Source organism: Mus pahari, unplaced genomic scaffold (genome assembly GCF_900095145.1).
Source record: "Mus pahari unplaced genomic scaffold, PAHARI_EIJ_v1.1 scaffold_12527_1, whole genome shotgun sequence".
In the NCBI taxonomy this organism is placed as follows: domain Eukaryota; kingdom Metazoa; phylum Chordata; class Mammalia; order Rodentia; family Muridae; genus Mus; species Mus pahari.
In genome coordinates this window covers 1-2,949 of record NW_018393662.1, presented here as the reverse complement: position 1 = coordinate 2,949, position 2,949 = coordinate 1, and the positions used below count along the sequence as shown (strand labels likewise).

At 43.6% G+C, this 2,949-nt stretch overlaps 1 protein-coding gene across 1 annotated transcript; it reads left to right on the top strand.

Annotated features, from left to right (window-relative positions):
* The first annotated feature begins 369 nt into the window (after positions 1-369).
* On the top strand, positions 370-1,320 carry LOC110315653 (olfactory receptor 13A1-like). Its single transcript, XM_021189657.1, has one exon. The coding sequence runs from the start codon at positions 388-390 to the stop codon at positions 1,318-1,320; it is 933 nt and encodes a 310-aa protein (XP_021045316.1). The 5' UTR covers positions 370-387.
* The last annotated feature ends 1,629 nt before the right edge of the window (positions 1,321-2,949 follow it).

Sequence of the window (2,949 nt, the reverse complement as noted above, 5' to 3'; positions counted from 1 at the left end):
GGGAGGAAGGGCTACTGTTTTCAGCACTGTCAGGAGAGCATAGTGCTTTCAGGTGATGTAGAAGAAAAGCACAGGCAGGTACTGAGCTGGGAATGCTAAACTCATTTCACATGTGCAGAAGGATGGGGGAGGAGCAGATGTCCTTGATCCAAACCTACAGGGAGAGATTCCTAGGTGAAAATTCAACTGTAAACAAAATACCAACAGGTATGGTAAGAAAATAGGGGATGAGAGGCTTCCCAGATGCAAATACATTTACTCTTTCCCTTTCTGACAGCAGAGAATTGTGAGATGATCAAGTTTCAAAATCAGACGTTGGCATAATAAAGTGTAATATTTTCTCAGAAGCCAATCTACACCTCTGTGAACTAGACACTCCACACAAAGATGGTCAGCCCCAACCAGACAGGAGTGACAGAGTTTGTGCTGCAAGGGTTCTCAGAACACCCTAGTCTAAGACTGTTCCTGACAGGCTGCTTCCTGTCCCTCTACACAGTGGCTCTAATGGGCAACATGGTTATCATTGCTTTGATCACCTCCAGCACTGGGCTCCACAGTCCCATGTACTTTTTCCTGTGCAACTTAGCGACCATGGATATTATCTGCACCTCTTCTGTGCTTCCCAAGGCACTGGTTGGTCTACTGTCTGAAGAAAATACCATCTCCTTCAAAGGGTGCATGACCCAGCTCTTCTTTCTTGTGTGGTCTGGATCCTCTGAGCTGTTGCTGCTCACAGTCATGGCCTATGACCGCTATGTAGCCATCTGCTTTCCCCTGCACTACAGCTCTAGGATGAGCCCACAGCTGTGTGGGGCCCTGGCCATGGGTGTATGGTCCATCTGTGCACTAAATGCATCTATCAACACTGGTCTGATGACACGGCTGTCGTTCTGTGGCCCCAAGGTCATCACCCACTTCTTCTGTGAGATCCCCCCACTCCTCCTGCTCTCCTGTAGTCCTACATATGTGAATAGCGTTATGACTCTTGTGGCAGATGCCTTTTATGGAGGCATCAATTTTGTGCTTACCTTGTTATCCTATGGCTGCATCATTGCAAGCATCCTGCGCATGCGTTCTGCTGAGGGCAAGAGGAAGGCCTTTTCTACCTGCTCATCCCACCTCATCGTGGTCTCTGTGTACTACTCATCTGTGTTCTGTGCCTATATCAGTCCTGGTTCCAACTACAGCCCAGAAAGAAGCAAATTTACCTCAGTGTTGTACTCAGTTCTCAGCCCAACCCTCAACCCCCTCATCTATACACTGAGGAACAAGGATGTCAAGCTTGCCCTGAAAAGACTCTTGCCCTCTTTCTCACATTAAGTGGAGATGTGTAGGCTATTCTCCAGGCCTGCACTGTTCCTCAAATGCTCTCCTAAGGGCAGCCTCATGGAGCTAGGGTGTCTCTGTTGTTGCTTTAGAAAACCTCTGTCTGGTGAGAAGACTGAACAATCCCACTCACTGTAACTCCTCTGAGTCAGTGTAAATAAAAACACCAGCTTCATCTCCTGACAAGAACAAATCATTTCAAAAGTATAGTTTATCTACATAGGGACTCCATGCTCCTAGGCTGAAAGATATTCAGTGGATGACATTGGTGATAGTCAAAAAAAATAGCCTTTTATCCAGTACCACCCTATGAATACCACAGAGCCTCGGTTAAGGACTACAGCCAATGAATCTAAATTTCATAAGTAAACTTGAAGGGCCAGTGTGGCCTCAATATCTTGGGAAGAATAAAGAATAGAGTGACTCGGGTTTGCACTTTCACAGGTCCTGCTGTGCTGTGGACATCAAAGTGGAACTGGTTTGAGGAGGGATGCAATCAGTGGGTCAGGGATGAAGTTTATTATTCAACAGTTAACTCAGACATGTGATCCCAGCTAATTTATGACAATGAAAATAATCCATAGCACGGGAAAGAGTAATTCTTTCCAACAAAGAGTTTTGGGGAAACTAGATGAATGTCTACACATAAAAGTCAAACTCCTCCTTCATATTTAAATAAAAGTCAACAAAGAATGGTTCATAGACAAAATTTTCCCTATAACATATTTTAATCATATTCTTTCCACTGCCACAAATCTCCCCTCATCCTACCTACCCATCCAACCATTCTCTCTCTCTCTCTCTCTCTCTCTCTGAAAAATGCAAAATAAACCCAAACCAATAAGACAGAGTAATACCAAAATATGCACACAAAAGATAAGAGTCCACTTTGTGTTGACCAACCACTCATGGCTTGAACACTGTGAGAACAGAAAGGAAGAACGAGGAGGAGGAAGAAGTGCATCNGCGCCCACTGCTGAGCTATTGGTGAGAAGACAACACAATGGAGAAAGGGAAGCATCTGCAAGAGCTGATGTTGAGATGCTGTATCCATTTCAGACTATACCCATTCTTCATCAGCCTGCTGCCTTATTCTTCTAAATGCTATACCACACCAGCAGTTGTGATGTAAATCATATATGGTACAGTAATTCTTCCTTGTGATCCAAATACCTTTTCTAAATANTGATTTTGTCCCATAGTTCCATGTAGCAGAATTTTCCCCCCAATTAATTTAAATATTAAGACAACAAGAAGCCTGTGATTGGACAGGAAAAAGGGAGTTGGAGCTAAGAGTTTCAGAGACAGGACAGGGACAGGAAGAAGGGAAGAAAGAAGAAGGAAAATGGAGGAAGAGAAAGNTGATCCAGATTCTGCGTGGCTTTAAATAGCCACAGGTAGCTATGAATATCTTATAAAGGATGGATAATTACAGGACAATTTGTCTTATCTAGGTGGGCAGCTTGTATCATTATCAATTGGCTCTGAAATTATTGTGTGGGCATATGGTGATTTGAGAATTTATTGATATATAAATCTGACTGATTAATTATAAGTTTCTAGAGTTTTGATTTACTGGGTTAAAGGGATTTGTGACAACTAGCCCCAGGGGGTAGATGGCTG